This window comes from Lampetra fluviatilis, chromosome 64 (genome assembly GCF_964198595.1).
Source record: "Lampetra fluviatilis chromosome 64, kcLamFluv1.1, whole genome shotgun sequence".
In the NCBI taxonomy this organism is placed as follows: Eukaryota; Metazoa; Chordata; class Hyperoartia; order Petromyzontiformes; family Petromyzontidae; genus Lampetra; species Lampetra fluviatilis.
In genome coordinates this window covers 3793274-3811494 of record NC_136338.1, presented here as the reverse complement: position 1 = coordinate 3811494, position 18221 = coordinate 3793274, and the positions used below count along the sequence as shown (strand labels likewise).

The following is an 18221-nucleotide window of genomic DNA, read 5'->3' as shown; positions in this document are numbered from 1 at the left end:
GCAGGGGATGGGGGGCAGGGGATGGGGGCAGTGGCTGGGGGCAGTGTCTGGGGGCAGGGAATGGGGGGCAGGGGATGGGGGGGGGGCCTCTCCCGGTTCCCTCCGACACGGAGTCGAACTGGCGCGAGTGGAGGTGAAGGGCTTTAAACGTCGAACAAGGCGGCAGGGCAGAGCAGGGCAGTCCTGTCGAGTCTTGAGAACAAAGCCGTAATTTTAATATATATTGAGGGGAGGGGGGTACCGTTCACTATCAAATCCATATCCCTCCCAATATTCAAATATGCTCAAAATGTGCCCCCCAATATATTGCGATAAAATCGATTTCTGTTTATATGATTGTGGTTACGGTTGTACTTTGTGTATCCCTAATCTCTGCCGTTACATTACAATGAAACAAGAAAATGTAAAAAAAGAAAAAAAACAGAGCCATGTAATACAATACACTATTAGACATTATTGTTAAAAATAAAAAAATAAAAATATTTTAGGCAGGAAATGAGTTTTCAAATTTAGATTTTTTCTTCTAGGGGGGGGCGGGGGGCGGGGGCACCCCCTGGGAGATTTGGTCCCCACCAATGCAGAGGTCGCAAACGGGTTTTGATTCCTTACCCGTACCCGGCCGCACCAGGGTCGCAAACGGCTACCCGTACCCGGCCGGGTACGGGTAGCCGGGTATGGGGTAGGGTACGGGTATCGGGTACCCGGTTGCGACCTCTGCTATCGACCCAGCACATCTTGGGAGGAGGCAGAGGAGATGTGAGAGGCGATTTCTCGGGGCACCGACAACCCGTGGCACGTGTGCAGCTGCAGCATCTGCAGCCTTGCACTCCACCCCTCCCCCTATGTAGTGTATAGTAGTGTATAGTGTAGTGTATAGTGTAGTGTATAGTGTAGTGTATAGTGTAGTGTATAGTAGTGTATAGTAGTGTATAGTGTAGTGTATAGTGTAGTGTATAGTGTAGTGTATAGTGAAGTGTATAGTGTAGTGTATAGTGAAGTGTATAGTGTATAGTGTAGTGTATAGTAGTGTATAGTAGTGTATAGTGTAGTGTATAGTGTAGTGTGTAGTGAAGTGTATAGTGTAGTGTATAGTGAAGTGTATAGTGTAGTGTGTAGTGTATAGTGAAGTGTATAGTGTAGTGTATAGTAGTGTATAGTGTAGTGTATAGTGAAGTGTATAGTGAAGTGTATAGTGTAGTGTGTAGTGTAGTGTACAGTGTAGTGTATAGTGTAGTGTATAGTGTAGTGTGTAGTGTAGTGTACAGTGTAGTGTATAGTGTAGTGTATAGTGTAGTGTGTAGTGTAGTGTACAGTGTAGTGTATAGTGTAGTGTATAGTGTAGTGTAGTGTATAGCGCAGTGTATAGTGTAGTGTAGTGTATAGAAGTGTACAGTGTAGTGTATAGCGTAGTGTATAGTGTAGTGTATAGTAGTGTATAGCGTAGTGCATAGCGTAGTGTATAGTGTAGTGTATAGTGTAGTGGGTAGTGTAGTGTATAGAAGTGTACAGTGTAGTGTATAGCGTAGTGTATAGTGTAGTGTATATAGTAGTGTATAGTGTAGTGTATAGTGTAGTGTATAGTGTAGTGTACAGTCTAGTGTATAGTAGTGTATAGCGTAGTGTATAGTGTATAGTAGTGTATAGCATAGTGTATATAGTAGTGTATAGTGTAGTGTATAGTAGTGTAGTGCAAATGCTTCTTCACATTTTACTGCAGCCTTGCACCCCCTCCCTTTGGATCCCAATCGTAAAAAAATCAAGTTACGACGTTAATAACCACACAGAGGCTGTTGATGAAACCAAGTCAAGTCGTCTACTCACGTTCTGGCCGCGTCTCACACCCTCCAGAAAGGACATCTCGCACCCCCAGGGAGTGGCAGATGCACCACATCACTGCCTTCGTCACGGCGTGTTGGGGCAAGTGCTGTTGTCGAAGGCTGGCACGGCACACGAGACCAGCACCAAGCTCGGCCGCCTTTGTCTCCCCCCAAGTGGCGATGTTTTAGGCAACCGCACCAGGGCACCCACATTGAGAAACGCGCATTTGAGATTGTTGAGATTACGTTGGTCGCTATGAATGTCCAAATGATGGGGTCACTTCGTTGCGTTAGCACATTCGTGATGACCGGGTAGCTTCTGAAAAATAAGTTAAGACCTCAGTAGGACTTTGCCTGGGTAGGATGGGATGATTCTAGATTTGAAACTTTCGTGACTGCAAGGATTCATATTCTTAGGTTTTTTCGGTAAATAAAAAAAAATGATGATGAGAGACGCAAAACTCCAAATATACAGCAGGCAGGCGTCAAGGTCGGGATCGAACACACGACTTCCTGTATACCAAGCGAGGCAGTTAACATCTCCTGGCCACCGTGATGATGATGAGAGAGAGAGACGCAGACTCCAAATATACAGCAGCAGGCGTCAGGGTCGGGATCGAACCCACGACCTCCTGTACACCAGGCAAGGTAGTTAACATCTCCTGGCCACCGTGATGATGAGAGAGAGACACGCAAACTCCAAATATACAGCAGCAGGCGTCAGGGTCGGGATCGAACCCACGACCTCCTGTACACCAGGCGAGGTAGCTAACATCTCAGAGCCACCGCAGCGAGATGTGGGTTGCTCTCACGACTCCCCCGAGACGCACGAACTCGCCAGAGCCGATGGAAGAGTAGGCCAAGGACCACCGTTTTTGGGGGGCTGCCCCTTTAGCGGAGGTCGTGGGCCTACTTGCTGTACCGCACACCACGGAGCGGGTCAGCGGCGTCGGGTTACGGATGATGCCCCCCCCCCTTTCTCCAGCCAGCCCCCCCCCTCTCGCCCACCACCCACCCCCTTCCATTAGCGACAATTGCTGTGATGGTCTCCACGCGCCAATTAACGCAACCCGTTCATTAACTTAAGGAGTTAATCTCACGGCGCTAATTGCGGGGGGGGGGGGGGTGGTTGGAGGCTTCATCGGTGTTTTCTATCGGAGGCGAACTACTCGGTTCACTGAACACGGGTGGCAGGGACGGGGGTGGGGGTGCACTCCCCCCCTCTCCCCCCCCCCCCGTTTAAAGAGAAGCTGGGTGCGTCTTGTAATCCGGTCGCTGTGTGTGTGTGTGTGTGTCTCCACGTGTCTTTGTAAGGCGAGGGCCACCCGAGTTCGATTCGTGCTCAAGAGGCCAACACCCCAAACCCGCCTCGTGTCACCGTGGTCGGTCTTCTTCGTCGGTGGTGCTGCTCGCGAGAACAGCACTTGCCCCAACAGTCCGTGAAGACTACACGAGGGGGGAGGGAGCTTTACCTTTTGTGCGCATCAGTACACGCGTGCGTGTGGCGCGTAGACCTGCCAGCCATCTCAATCGGTCAACCCCCCCCCCCCAGATGACACTCGCGTGACCTGCCGTGTGACCTCTCGCGTGACCTCTCGCGTGACCTGTCGCGTGACCTCTCGCGTAACCTCTCGTGTGACCTCTCGCATAACCTCTCGCGTGACCTCACGTGACCTGTCGTGTGACCTCTGGGGAGGGGCTGGGTGGGGGGTGGGAGGGGTGGGGCTGGGTGGGGTGGGGCTGGGTGGGGGGTGGGAGGGGTGGGGCTGGGTGGGGAGGGGCTGGTCACCCCGTGGTGCCCTTATAAAACTCAACGTTTAACCTACTCACGCCGGCTTGTGCCCGCCCTCGCAGTCGGCCATACTTGCGGAATACACCACGCCCTGGCCGTTGACCCTGCAGGCCATTAATGTCTAGTGCAGTCGGTGGGGTGTGAATTGGGGTAAGGAACAAAAATCAGAGGTTGGCGGAGCTTGGGCACAGATTGCGCGGGGCTCTGCTCAGCTCAGCATCCGGATGTCCTGGGGATAGAAGCCGCGATGTGCCGATGTCGCCCCGGGTTTCCTCTTGGGATTGTCTCCTGATGAAAAGGGCCATGGGCCCGTGGGGGCTGGAATCGGCGATGATCTTTTGGAGCCTTGGCAATGCACCCCCCCCTTAGTGTCGCGGTCTCCTGGAGGGTGGGGGGGGGGGCAGCACGCCCGGCGGCTGTGAGCCACTGGGCAGACCGCATCGCCCTCTGAAGCTCCTGCCGGTGTCGTTCGGTGCAGTTACCGTACACCCAGCTGGTGATGCAGCCAGTCACGATGCTCGCAATGATTCCCGAGAACAGGTGCGGGAATGCGAAATTTGCTCAGCCTTCTGAGGTGACCCCACGTGACCCCACATGACACTAAGTGACCCCCACGTGACCCCACGTGTCCCCAAGTGTCCCACGTGACCCCACATGTCCCACGTGTCCCCACGTGTCTCAAGTGCCCCACGTGTCCCAAGTGTCCCACGTGACCCCACGTGTCCCCAAGTGTCCCACGTGACCCCACATGTCCCACGTGTCCCCACGTGTCTCAAGTGCCCCACGTGTCCCAAGTGTCCCACGTGACCCCACGTGACCCCAAGTGTCCCACGTGACCCCAAGTGTCCCACGTGACCCCACGTGACCCCACGTGACCCCAAGTGACCCCAAGTGACCCCACGTGTCCTTGCGCATGGTGCTGGAGGTGTGGTGTACATGGCGCTGGCACACGGCACAGGAGACGGGGGGAAGCCTTCAAAACCACCAGCGGCACGCCGAATGGACGAGTGCTAACGACGGCGCGCGGTACGTTTATTAGCAAAATCAAAAACACAACAAACATTCTCCGCCGCGATCCGCGAGCTTTTTTTACACGCAGCAGCTGCAGCAGCAGCAAGCAGCAGAGCGCCGGCCGCACGAGCGCGTCAGACGCAATCGGAAACGCAAAGAAGCCGCGGCGACGGAGGGCGGACAGAACCGGTGCCAACGAGGACGCCACCGAGGGGGGGCTCGTCAAGCGGCCTTCTCTCGGCGGCCCCCCCCCATCCCTACCCGACCCTCTTCCGACGGCGCGCGGGGCGGGGAGGAGGGGGGGGGCGGCACGGTAGGGGGTGTTTTTTTTTTTAGTCGCCTACACGCCGCGGCCTCACAGACGAGGACGTTTGAATGTGCCTGGGGTGGGGGGGGGGGGCGGGGGGGGGCCTTCTCCGTCAGCACGGCTCGGTTGGCGCGGTGGAAAAAGAGCCGTCGGATGGCGCGCACGAGCGGGGAACGCGGCGACATGTACCCCGGGGTCCCACGTGATCCCGCAGGTTCCACAAGTCCCACGTGACCCCATGTCTCTCCTTGGGGTCCCCCCGCAGGGCCCCCCCAGAGGAGGGCTCAGCGGGGGGGGGGGGGGGGGGCGGTGGGATTCGTCGGGAGAATTTCAGCGGCCGCCGTCTATCAGCGGCGCACCCCACGCCGCCACCGTTGGCGCGTGCGATGGGAGCGCTGTGAGTGTTTCGAGCGTTGCGAGCGAGTGGTTAGTCCCCTGTCACCTGACTGCCGCTACGGCAAAGTGTTCGGGGGGAGGGGGGCGGGGGGGGGAGGAAACGGGAGCCCGGAGTGGGAATTCATCGCGAAACACTTTGGGGGGGGCACGAGAACGGCAATGCCCGGGCAACACAAAACGCGAGTGTGAGTGTGTCTATATCTCTCTATATATTTATATTCCAGATGCCGACCGGTAAAATGTTCCCCCCGTGCCAGCTTAACGAGCAGCGGGGAGACGCAACAGCGGCGGCGGCGGCTAAGCGAACGCGGAATGGCGAAGAATCTTCGAGAGTCGCCGCGGTTGAAGGCGGGGGGTGGGTGGGGGGGTGGCGGCGTGGCGGCTCAGGCGCGGCAAAGTCCGCTGGCATGGTGCAACCGCAGGCGCGAGAGATCACGGCGCGGCGCACGCCGGCGGCGGCTAAGACCGCCACGTCCCCCTCGGCCTCCGGCGGGGGGGCGAGCGCGGCGAGGGTCGAAGTGTAAACGTTCGGGGAGAGGGGGACTCGTGGGAGACTCGAGGGGGACTACAGGGGGACTCGTGGGAGACTCACGCTAAGACGAGACACACGCGGGGGGGGCTCAAAGTGCAGTCACGTGGCGGGGGTGTGAGTTCCCCTCCTTCCCCACCTTCCTGCGCCCCCCCCCCCCCCACACACAAGCGAGAAGGCCCAGTGTTGGACTTCTACGACTACCAATCATCAGGCGAGTGCGGTGCGTCGCGGCCCGATCTGCAAGCAAGCGGGTCGCGGGGAGTCAGGGTCCCCGATGCAACGCTCCACGCACACAACCAAGCGGTAACCGTGCCCCCCCCTCTCTGCCTCCCCCCCCAACTATGCCCCGTGTCCCACTCGCGGACGGCTGCGTTGAGTCAGTGGGGCCGTGGGTGGGGGAGGGAGTGGGCGGTGGGTCTGTAGGTGGGTGGGTGAGCTAGTGGGCCGTGGGTGGGGGAGTTAGTGGGTGGTGGGAAGGTGGGTGGATCTGTAGGTGGGTGGGTGAGTTAGTGGTCGGTGGGTAGGTGGGTGGGTGAGTTAGTGGGCGGTGGGTCTGTAGGTGGGTGGGTGAGTTAGTAGGCGGTAGGTCTGTAGGTGGATGGGTGAGTTAGTGGGCGGTGGGTCTGTAGGTGGGTGGGTGAGTTAGTGGGCGGTGGGTCTGTAGGTGGGTGGGTGAGCTAGTGGGCGGTGGGTCTGTAGGTGGGTGGGTGAGCTAGTGGGCGGTGGGTGGGGGAGTGAGTGGGCGGTGGGTCTGTAGGTGGGTCGGTGAGTTCGTGGGCGGTGGGAAGTTGGGTGGGTCTGTAGGTGGGTGGGTGAGTTAGTGGGCAGTGGGTCTGTAGGTGGGTGGGTGAGTTAGTGGGCAGTGGGTGGGGGAGTTAGTGGGTGGTGGATGTGTAGGTGGGTGGGTGAGTTAATGGACCGTAGGTCTGTAGCTGGCTGGGTGAGTTAGTGAGCGGTGGGTGAGTAGACCGCTGGGCGCATGACGCGCGCACGCACGCACGCACGCCGGCGCGAGCTCTCGTGCCGAGACGACCCGCCGCCGCTTTCTGCGCCGTTCCAACAACCGGGGCGGCACCGCGGCACGGCGGACGAGCGGGCGACGCCGTCACTTGCCAAACTTGCTGCGCCTCTGCAGGTTGAAGAGGAAAGAGGACGGCTTTCGCCGGCCTTGGCTCGGCACCGCCAGGCTGCCCATGGAGCGGCTCCTGGACAACGCGCTCGGAGCTCCGGGCGGCGGGGCGCCGATGCCTGTGGTGAGCCGGGGGGGGGGGGGGAGGGGCACGGTGGGGAGGGTGGGGAGGGTGGGGAGGGTGGGGAGGGTGGGAAGGGGTAGAGCGGGGGGGAGGAGGGGGAACGGGGGTCGTTAGCGGGAGGATCGCACGAGTGGAGCGTTGCGTGCGCGGGTGAGAAAGTTGAGTGAGTGAGCAGGTGAGTGAGTGAGCGGGTGAGTGAGCGGGTGAGAAGGTGAGCGAGTGAGCAGGTGAGTGAGCGAGTGAGTGAGTGAGCGGGTGAGTGAGCAGGTGAGTGAGTGGGTGAGAAGGTGAGCGGGTGAGAAGGTGAGTGAGCAGGTGAGTGAGCGGGTGAGTGAGCGGGTGAGTGAGCGGGTGAGTGAGCGGGTGAGAAGGTGAGTGAGTGGGTGAGTGAGCGGGTGAGAAGGTGAGTGAGTGGGTGAGTGAGCGGGTGAGAAGGTGAGTGAGTGGGTGAGTGAGCGGGTGAGAAGGTGAGTGAGTGGGTGAGTGAGCGGGTGAGAAGGTGAGTGAGTGGGTGAGTGAGCGGGTGAGAAGGTGAGCGAGCAGGTGAGCGAGCGAGCGGTAGTGGATACCGGCCGTGCGGGTTTGTGGGTACTCTCTGCGAGTCTTTGGGTCTCTGTGCGGGTCTGTGGGTCTCTCTCTGCGAGTCTTTGGGTCTCTGTGCGGGTCTGTGGGTCTCTGTGGGTCTCTGTGTGAGTCTGTGGGTCTCTCTCTGCGAGTCTACGGGGTTCTCTACACTCGAGGATCCGGTTCTAATCGCCGCCAACCCCGGAAATGGAACCCACGTTTCTCGGCGGTGCCGGCTCCGTGTCTCCAACGTGGCGATTACGGTTCCTGGAAGCCACCTGACCCAAACCGCCCCTCCCCTCACACCCCCCCCACGCACCCCCCCCTCACGCGCCCCCCCCTTACGCGCCCCCCCCTCACGCGCCCCCCCCCTCACACGCCCCCCCTCACGCGCCCCCCCCCTCACACGCCCCCCCCTCACACCACGCCCCCCCTTCACACACACACCCCTCACAGACCCCCCCCTCACACGCCCCCCCCTCACACCACGCCCCCCCTTCACACGCCCCCCCCTCACACACCCCCCCCCCTCCTCCCCCGTGACCTCACCGCTGAACTTGAAGAGGCGCAGGGGCTGCTTGGCTGGCTGAGTCTCGACGGGGATGCGCTGAGCTGCGGCGGAGACGTCGCGCAGGGCGTGGTTCGTCTCCCGCAGCACCGACGTCGACACGGACCTGGGCGCGACGAGATGCGCGGGGGGGGGGGGGGGGTGGAGAGAGGGGAGGGGGGTCGATGAGGCGGAGACGCGTGGGGGGGGGGGGCGGCACGCACGGGGGAAGGGAGGGGGAAGACGTGGGAAGCCGGGGACGCGAAAGAGAGACCCGGGGAGAGAAGGGGGAGAGAAGGGGAGACGCGGGGGGGAGATGCGGGGAGAGGACGGGGAGAGAAGGGGGAGACGTGGGGAGACGCAGGGAGACGCCGGGAGAGGACGGAGAGAGAAGGGGGAGAGAAGGGGGAGACACGGGGGGAGACACGGGGGGAGACGCAGGGGGAGACGCGGGGAGAGAACGGGGAGACGCAGGGGGAGACGCGGGGAGAGGACGGAGAGAGAAGGGGGAGACACGGGGGGAGACGCGGGGGGAGACGCAGGGAGATGCGAGGAGACGCGGAGAGATGCGGGGAGACAACGGGGAGATGCGAGGAGAGAAGGGGGAGACGCAGGGAGAGAACGGAGAGAGAAGGGGGAGACCCGGGGAGAGGGGACGAAGGAGTCGAGGGAAAGAAGGGGACGGCTGGAGGGGAGTTGCAGCACCTGCTGCTCTGCATCCGCTTGCACTGGGCGGCCGTGGTGAGCGCCATGTAGCCCGGCTTGCTGCTGATGCTGCTGCTGCTGATGCTGCTGCTGATGCTGCTGCTGCTGCTGCTGCTGATGCTCCTACCGCTCTGGGAGGCGTTCCCTTCTGCCTCTCCCAGTACCGGCAGCCTCAGCCTGCGGGGGGGGGGGCGGGGTGGGGGGGGGTGGGACCCACGTAAGACGTCTTACGCCGGTCGAAGCCAAGTGATTTTGTCTCTCGGACCGCCCTCCGAAAGTTGGAGGAGGAGGGACGAGCGTTGAGACGATCCGTTGTCGAAGTTTCAAGGCGGCGACGCAAGTTTTTGCGCGCGGAGGGCTTTCGCGAGGGGTACCCGAATGCGAGTAGGAAAACGCGCGGTTCATTTTGATCGTGACGGTTCAATGCAGCCACTCGCTTACCCTCCGCGCGCAATCAGTCACCTCCTGACCACTCTTCTATCGCTACGACTACTGCTGTGGTTACTCGTCGGATTCGGTCGCTGCCAGACACTTGGTCAGGTCGCAACAACACGCTCCCTGAACCACTCACCCACATACTCACCCACACACCCATAGACCCATCCACCTACTCACCCACCCATACACCCACCCACCTACTCACCCACCCACTCACCTACTCACCCACCCACTCACCTACTCACCCACCCATACACCCACCCACCCACCTACTCACCCACCTACTCACCCACCCACCAATACACCCACCCATACACCCACCCACCAATACACCCACCAATACACCCACCTACTCGCCCACCCACACGCCCACCCACACACCTACTCACCAACCTACTCACCCACCCACCTACTCACCCACCCGCACACCTACTCACCCACCCATACACCTACCCACCCACCCACTCACCCACCCGCACACCTACTCACCCACCCACCTACTCACCCACCCACTCACTCACTCACTCACCTACTCACCCACCCACCCACTCACCCACACACCCACCCACAACGGCGATGCCGCTGCTGCCCGCGCAGTTCACTCACCGGCGCAGGATTCCGGTCCCCAACTGCGGCAAACCATCGCCGCCCGGGCCCCGCTCCGCGTCCATCTCGTCGTCCTCGTCGCCCCCCAGCGTCATCGTCGTGTCGAGCGGCGCCCTCCCGCCCCCCTCGCCCGCAAAGGTGAAGTTCGCGCCGCCACCACCACCACCGCCACCACCACCACCACCACCGTAGCCGCCGCTCGTGTCGAGCTCCGGCCGCAGCGGAAAGACGCCGTCCTCCACGTCGCTCTCCGCGTCCGCTCGCCGGGTCGCTGGCGCCTTCCCCCGGACGCCGCAGGCGGCGTGCTGGCGCTCCGGGTCCTGCAGCACGGCGCGCTTCGCCCGCTTCACCGCCGGGGCCGCGTCGGGCGTGCGAGCCGGCGCTGCGGCCGCCGCTGCAGCCGCGACGCGCGCCGGAGTCTCCGTCGGCTGCTGCCGCTTGCGCCCGCGCGCCGAGCCCGAGGGGACGCCCGGCGGAGACGGAGCCGGGAGCCGTGATGGTGCGGCTCCTGTGCGGGGTCGGTGGGGGGGGCGGGGGGGAGGAGTGAGGGTGGTTCTCGCTTGTCCGACGAGGATGACGATGAGGTACCGCGTCGACGGGGGAGGTGGGTCAGGGTGGCTGGCGGGTTCACAATCCCACTCACACTCATTCATACACTCGCCCACCGACTCACTCATTGACCCACTCACCTACCCACTCACTCATTCACCCATCCACTCACTCATTCACCCACTCACCCATTCACCCACTCACTCATTCACCCACTCACCCACCGACTCACTCATTGACCCAATCACCTACCCACTCACTCATTCACCCACTCAGCCACTCACTCAGCCCCCAACTCACCCATTCACCCACTCACTCATTAAACCACTCACCCACCGACTCACTCACTGACCCACTCACCTACCCACTCACTCATTCACCCATCCACTCACTCATTCACCCACTCACCCATTCACTCACTCACCCACTTAGCAACTCACCCAGCCACCCACTCACGCACCCAGCCACCCACTCACTCACTTACTCACACACTTTCACTCATACACTCACACACTCACACACACTCTCACTCATACACTTACACACTCACACACACTCACACACTCTCACTCATTCCAACTCTCACACACTCACTTACTCACTCACACACTCTCACTCATTCACACCCTCACACACGCTCACTCACACACTCAACACACTAACAACATTCTCCGTACAGCCTCCAGCCGATCGTGCCGTTGGCGAGCAGCACCGATCAAGGCCTGCGCGCGCCACACGGAGGGGGCGGGCGGCCTGTGCCCCACCCGGCCCCAACCTTCAGTCCCCCCCCCGAGGTGCCGGCGTTTGAAAACCGCAACAATGCCCGGCAAAGGCTCGGATGCCACCCGTCACCCGATTCTAGCGGTGGCCGGGACACGGGAATTCGGGGTCGCGGAGGTCGTTGAGGTCGCATCGCAACGGCCAACCAACTCCTCCGCCGCTCCCGCCCCATTAGACGAACAAAGAGAAACGTCCCCCGTGTAACCTGAACGCAAGCGCTGCTAGCGAGTCGCACCTATGAGGGTTATCGCGGCGCACGAGGGGGTGAGTGGCCAGCACCACGCCTGGCTGCCTTTGTCTCTCCCCAGCGCGCGATGTTTACTACACACCGCACCGGGTACTCGTTTGAGGCCGAGTTGAACTCGGGGAGGGGGTCAAGGAGCGGTTCGGATAATCGTCGCTGGTGGTGTTGGTGGCCGTGAGCGGGAATGGAACTCGGGACGCCGGGTTCGTAGCGCTAACCGCTACACCACCGCTCCCCACACACGCATGTACTCACACATGCAGACACACACACGTACTCACACATACACATACACACACACACGTATTCACACATACAGACAGACACACTTACTCACACATACAGACACACACACGTACTCACACATACACATACAGACACACACACGTATTCACACATACAGACAGACACACTTACTCACACATACAGACACACACACGTACTCACACATACACATACAGACACACACACGTATTCACACATACAGACACACACACGTATTCACACATACACACACAGACACACACGTACTCACACATACACACACAGACACACTCACACATACACATACAAACACACACGTATTCACACATACAGACAGACACACACACACGTATTCACATACAGACACTCACACACACACCTACTCACACATACACACACAGACACACACGTACTCACACATACAGATACCACACATACACACGTACTCGCACATACAAACACATACTCACAGATACACATACAAACACATACACGTAATCACACATACACACACACACACGTACTCACACACACTCACATACACAGACACTCACACATACACACACGTACTCACACATACACACACGTACTCACACATACAGATACACACACACCTACTCACACATACAAACACACACACGTACTCACACATACACACACACACAGACACACACGTACAAAGAACCCCCCCCCACCCCCCCCCCATAGCCTCTAACAGACTGTTGGGGCAAGCGCCGTTAGAGACTAGCACCAACGAAGGCCGGCACCGTGCCACGCCACGGGGTGGATGAGTGAGCGGCACGCCCCACCGCCATCGTCTCTCCCCCCGGTGCCGATCTCCACTATCGGCACGGGGCGCTCGCTCGAACCCAGGAGCGCTCGAGATATACATATACGTGTACTTCTAGATTTGAAGCTTTCGTGACTGCAAGGATTCATATTCTTAGGTTGTTTCGGTAAAGTCACGTAGGTAAAAAATTAATAAAAGTAAAATAAAATAAAAATCACGACGTTTCGGAGGCAACACAAGCTTCCGTCTTCAGGTGGAACCGTCACAGCAACGATAGCTGTATCAAGTGAAAAGTAAAATAAAAATAAAAATCACACTTGATACAGCTATCGTTGCTGTGACGGTTTCCACCTGAAGACGGAAGCTTGTGTTGCCTCCGAAACGTCGTGATTTTTATTTTATTTTTATTAATTTAAATTTTTTACCTACGTGACTTTACCGAAAAAACCTAAGAATATATACGCGTACGTTCGTCACCGGTTGGCACGGTGGTGCAGCGCCGCGCGGGAGGCACGCGGACGCTCCGGCAGCGGACGCCGTTGTCATTCTCCAGCCCCCCTCCCATCCTCCTCCTCCTCCTTCCCGCTCGCTAGTCGGCGGGGAGGGAGGGGGGCGGCGCGGAACAACGGCCGAACAAACTCGGCTGTGAAAGCTCATCAATCCCGCGCGACCAAATCACCCACCCGCCCGCCCGCCCACCGAATTCCCAGGGGAAACACAACTGCTCCGCACGGCGGCAATCGCCGCACAGACGGGCCGTGTCATCGACACCCTCGGGTGTGGGGGGAGGGGAGTCGTCGGTGAAGAACGAGGGTGGAGAGGGGGGGGGGTCTCCACTCCGCCTTTCCGTTGGGTCTCCGTTTGCCATATTCTTAGGTTTCTTCGGTAAAGTCACGAAGGTAAAAAAAAAATAAAAATTAATAAAAGTGAAATAAAAATAAAAGAAAAAACCGAAGAATATGAATCCTGATAATAGTTTTTTACCCTTCTATCTGGCAACAAAACTAACACCTTTTTTTACAAGGAGTCATGTTTACATAGACCACAATACCTGCAGTCATAATGCAAACAAAACACACAACTCTGATAATGTATGCACTGTCCTTGAAGTTGATTGGTCCACACCCGAGACAGCTTTCCTTAGAGCCCAGTCTCACATGGTGTTGAACCAGATGACGCCAAAAGGCGCACAACTCAAAGACAATGCAGTCACGAAAGCTTCAAAATCTAGAATTAAAACTCTCCGTTTGCCGGCCGAGATTCAAACCGGAGAGGCGAGCCAAAAAACGCGCATTGCCGGTGCCGGTGCCGGCGGCGTCCGATTAGCGGCGCGGAAAGCCGTCGGCGGTGTCGTCCGTGCGGGGCAGAGCGTGCCGGGGTGGGGGGGGGGGGGTTGACAAACCAGCCGGGATCTGGGCAGAACCTCGTGTGGGTCAACGCGGCCGGTTCTCGACGGTTGCTGGTCCCCCCGAAACGCAACGTTCGTCCTCAAGCTTCGATCACTTCAGGATCGTCTCGAGGAGGAGGGTGTCGCAGAGGAGTCGGTGAGCGTCATCACGGCTCGTCGGACCGTCCCGGGGTCCGTCGGTTCGGTTGATTTTCAAGTACCCTGCGAGCTAAGATGCTCTTTCAAGTCGGGTTTCATCGATGGCGGCCGCACACCCGTTTGCGTGACAGGCCTAACAACGTCGGAGGAACACGGAATAATAATAATGCGAATGGAAAGAATGAAACGGATAAGATCGTATAATTTCAAACATTTAATTTATCTTTTAAAAGTTTGAGCCGATCGAGGAATCCAAAAAAGTGCAAGATTCGGCGTTAAAAGTGCCAGCGGTTAAATGAGAAATACTACGTTGAAATCTGCAGTAAAAACATAAATTTTTTGTTTATAAATCGCAAACGCGGCCGCCGTTGCCAGCGCCCCCCCCCCCCGCTCCCTCCCCACCCCCCCCCGCTCCCTCCCCACCCCCCCCCCGCTCCCTCCCCACCCCCCCCCGCTCCCTCCCCACCCCCCCCGCCACCCCGAGGCGAGAACGAAGAAGCCCATCGCCGCTGTAAATACCGCGGCGCAGCTCGCTCTGCCGCGGCAAAATGTTACGCAAATACCACCCCCCAAGCGCCGGCGTGGTGAGCCAGCAAAGCCACGGGCGGTGGAGAGGGGGGGGGGGCCCGCAGCCCGCGGCAGAGAGCCGGAGCAATAAAAGCCAAAGCCCCCCCCTACCCCCCCCCCCCCCCAGCTTCTCACAATCCCGATAAATGTCCATCGGACAAAATTTTAACGAGCGGAAAAACCGTTAACCTGTGAGCTGCGCGACGGAGGACGGGCGGGCGGCAAGATCGGCCGGCAAAATCGGCCACGGTCGTGTCGACCGCGGTAACCGGGCGGGCAGAGCGGGGGGGGGGGGGGGGGGCAGAGGTGGGGGGGGGCAGAGGTGGGGGGGGGGGGCACGCTACTCCCGGTGGCAGAGCGGGCGGAGGTTGCGTCGCCCCCCTGAGTTGGCGGCGGTGGTGACATCACGAGCTGGGCAGGCGTTGGTGGTAGTGAGCGGAGCGAGGGGAGAGCGTGGGTACGTGTCACGCGCACGCCAATACCAATACGGTGGAACCCTGGTCATTAAGCGATTGGCACTGGCACACACATACACACACACGCGCACTGGCACACACGCGTACTGGCACACACGCGCACTGGCACGCACACACACGCACTTGCACACACGCGCACTGGCCCGCACACACACACGCACTGGCACGCACACACACGCGCACTGGCACGCACACACACACGCACTGGCACGCACACACACACACACTAGCAAGCGCACACACGCACTGGCACGCACACACAAAGACAAAGATTCCCCCGAAAAGCCTCAAGAGACGGTTGGGGCAAGTGCTGTTAGCGAGCCGCACCTATGAAGGCCGACACGGCACACGAGGAGGTGGGTGGCCACCACCACGCACGGCCGCCTTTGTCTCCCCAGTGGCGATGTCTTACACACCGCACCGGGTACTCATTTGAGGCCGAGTCGAACTAGGGGAGGCCCAGGACCGGTTCACTGGTGTTGGCCGTGAGGAGGAAAGGAACCCCGGGGTTGCCGCGTTCGGCCTCGTTGCTTCGCAATTGGCGAGAATCGATCGTTTGCGATTCCTGCAAAACCACACGCTGAGCAACAACACGACCGCCACCACCGCCACCACCTTCGCCACCTCCGCCACCACCACCGCCACCACCGCCACCACCGCCACCACCACCACCTCCGCCACCACCACCGCCACCACCGCCGCCACCACCACAACCGCCACCACCACCACCACCGCCGCTTTGACCCCCACGGGGCAAACTGAACGGCACCGACGCCAAACACGGGAGCACGCGACGAAAGGCCAAATAAATACATCGTTTCTTTTTTTCTCTCCTCCTTTTTTTCTTTCTTCGATCGAGTTGTCAAAATCGCTACGACGCGTCAAATCGTTGGAGGGGGGGGGGGGGTGGAGGGGGTAGGAGGGGTGAACAGAGATCCGACTCGGCGACGGTGAACCCCGCGGGGCCAGCGACCCACGAGCAGACGGCGCCCGTCAATCACCGCACGCTCAAGCGACCCCGCGTCCACCGACAAAACTGCACCTGATGCTACCAAACGGCACGTAATGCACGATGCAACAGCTGTCCCTGTACACAGCTACGGCTGTGCACAACTACGGCTATGCAACAGCTGTCCATGTGCAACAGCTACGGCTATGCAACAGCTGTCCATGTGCAACAGCTACGGCTATGCAACAGCTGCTACAGCTATGCAACAGCTGCCCCTGTGCACAGCTACGGCTATGCAACAGCTGTCCATGTGCAACAGCTGCCCCTGTGCACAGCTACGGCTATGCAACAGCTGTCCATGTGCAACAGCTGTCCCTGTGCACAGCTACGGCTATGCAACAGCTGTCCATGTGCAACAGCTGCCCCTGTGCACAGCTACGGCTATGCAACAGCTGCCCCTGTGCAACAGCTGCCCCTGTGCACAGCTACGGCTGGGCAACAGCTGCCCCTGTGCAACAGCTGCCCCTGTGCACAGCTACGGCTATGCAACAGCTGCCCCTGTGCAACAGCTGCCCCTGTGCACAGCTACGGCTGGGCAACAGCTGTCCCCGTGGGGATCTGCAGCGTCCGTGTCGGTGTCGCGGGGGTCTCACCCCCAAGGCCCCCTGGGAGCTCCGAATTCCACGCGACCCGACCTCCGGCCACCATGCGGAGGCATCCGTGGAATCCTCGCGTCTCTCCCGCACCGCACCGCCGAGTTCACCGAGATCCACCACCACCCCACCGCCCCCACTCTCGGCCATCCGCCACCCCCTCCCCTCCCTACCCCCCTCTCTCCTCCCTACCCCTCCCCCTTCCCTACCCTCATCCCTTCCCCAGCTGCGGCGACGGCAGAAAGGGAGAGGAGGAGAGGGAGTCAAGACTAATTTGACCGGCGCTCGCGTTGAGTTGTGTAAACAAACAAGGGGCCACCCCCCCCGCGTCCCCCCCCAGTACAGAAGGAGCGAGAGACGCGCAGGGGGAGAGAGAAAGCAAGCGGCTGAGACCTCGGGGCCGTCCCGGGCGCGAGCCAGAGGTCGCAAACGGGTTTTGATTCCTTACCCGTACCCGGCCGCACCAGGGTCGCAAACGGGTACCCGTACCCATACCTGGCCGGGTACGGGTAGCCGGGTATCGGGTAGGGTACGGGTATCGGGTACCCGGTTGCGACCTCTGGCGCGGACGCCACGGGTGACTCGAGCTGCGGAGATAGAGGGGAGCGGAGAGGTCGCGTGGCGAGAGGCGGGCGGGCGTGCTAGTTTCAATCGCCCCGTGCTCGCGTCGGTAAACAAGGCGACCAGCGCCGCCCCCCCCCCCCCCCACCGTCACAGACGCCCGCTCTTGACGTACGGAGGTACCTGGGCAGGCCGAGCGTGGCGGAGCGGGTCACACGCGGGCTCCACCACCAGCCCAACGCCCCGCGCTGAATCAGAAATATTGATTCATAACGCAGGAGGAATCTGAAGAGCTATCAAGCTCTTTTGCAGATACGTACAACCGGGACACGCGCGGGGTTGGAACCGTGACAACGACAAACAGAACCAAACCCCGACAGGCGTGCAAAGCGCAAGAAAGGTGCTAAACAGATCACCCCCCAAACACACACACGCACACAAATACAACTAAACCATCCAACAATCCCACCGAGGTCGTCAACTCATCGCTCCAAAGCGACCGACATGGCCACTGCAAGCGACAGTCGACAGCGGCGAGGGAGTGCAGGAGTGGCGGGCGCCAGATTCTCGCAGCACGAGAGGGGTCGGAGGTTCACGGAGCCAAGGGGGGCACCGCCCCCCCCGCCGCCCCCCCACCCCCCCCCCCCGCCACCACGGGGAGTGGTAGGGGAGGAGGAAAACGGATCCGTTGGCCTCAGGGCAGACGGAGGCTTAAGACGCCCACACGCGGAAGCTGCTCAATTAAGGGATGTGGCACAACAGCACTCGCTCTGCTGATACCCAGACACCCGCCTCAACACACACACACGCAACACACACGCACGCAGCACACACACACTCACGCAACACACACACACCACACTCAACACAAATG

General features: G+C 59.9%; 1 protein-coding gene across 1 annotated transcript in view; it reads right to left on the bottom strand.

Moving 5' to 3' along the window:
* Positions 1-4609: 4609 nt before the first annotated feature.
* LOC144951969 (kinesin-like protein KIF18A) overlaps positions 4610-18221 on the bottom strand; it is a 167634-nt gene continuing 154022 nt past the window's right edge. The window contains exons 15-18 of the mRNA XM_078882341.1: positions 9969-10476; positions 8925-9101; positions 8222-8346; positions 4610-7103 (exon numbers count right to left, since the gene is read on the bottom strand). Coding sequence (XP_078738467.1) covers positions 6961-7103; positions 8222-8346; positions 8925-9101; positions 9969-10476 — 953 coding nt within the window. The 3' untranslated portion in view covers positions 4610-6960. The remainder of the gene's footprint in view (positions 7104-8221; positions 8347-8924; positions 9102-9968; positions 10477-18221) is intronic.